Source organism: Penaeus monodon, chromosome 27 (genome assembly GCF_015228065.2).
Source record: "Penaeus monodon isolate SGIC_2016 chromosome 27, NSTDA_Pmon_1, whole genome shotgun sequence".
Lineage (NCBI taxonomy): Eukaryota > Metazoa > Arthropoda > Malacostraca > Decapoda > Penaeidae > Penaeus > Penaeus monodon.
Window position 1 is genome coordinate 3,346,899 of NC_051412.1, and position 232 is coordinate 3,347,130.

At 45.7% G+C, this 232-nt stretch overlaps 1 protein-coding gene across 1 annotated transcript in view; it reads left to right on the forward strand.

Moving 5' to 3' along the window:
• Positions 1 to 232, forward strand: part of LOC119590549 (gamma-aminobutyric acid receptor subunit gamma-4-like) — a 24,606-nt gene that overhangs the window by 21,402 nt on the left and 2,972 nt on the right. The window contains exon 8 of the mRNA XM_037939206.1: positions 43 to 171. Within this exon, the coding sequence (XP_037795134.1) occupies positions 43 to 171 (129 nt within the window). The remainder of the gene's footprint in view (positions 1 to 42; positions 172 to 232) is intronic.

Genomic DNA, 232 nt, shown 5'->3' on the forward strand with positions numbered 1-232 from the left:
CACCTTTAAAAACACCTTAAGAAATTCCTTTTCCGTTGCCAGGACCTCAGAGGGAATTGCAAATAGAGTTCAATATTGAGTCGTCAGGAGGCTGGACTGTCAAACACACTGTCATACCGCTTGTGGCCACTGTCACCTGCGCCTACCTCGCCTTCTTCATCAACATCAGAGGTATTCGTACTGTATGTTGGGCATGGAACAAAGGTATTTGGACTGCACTGTATACATATGG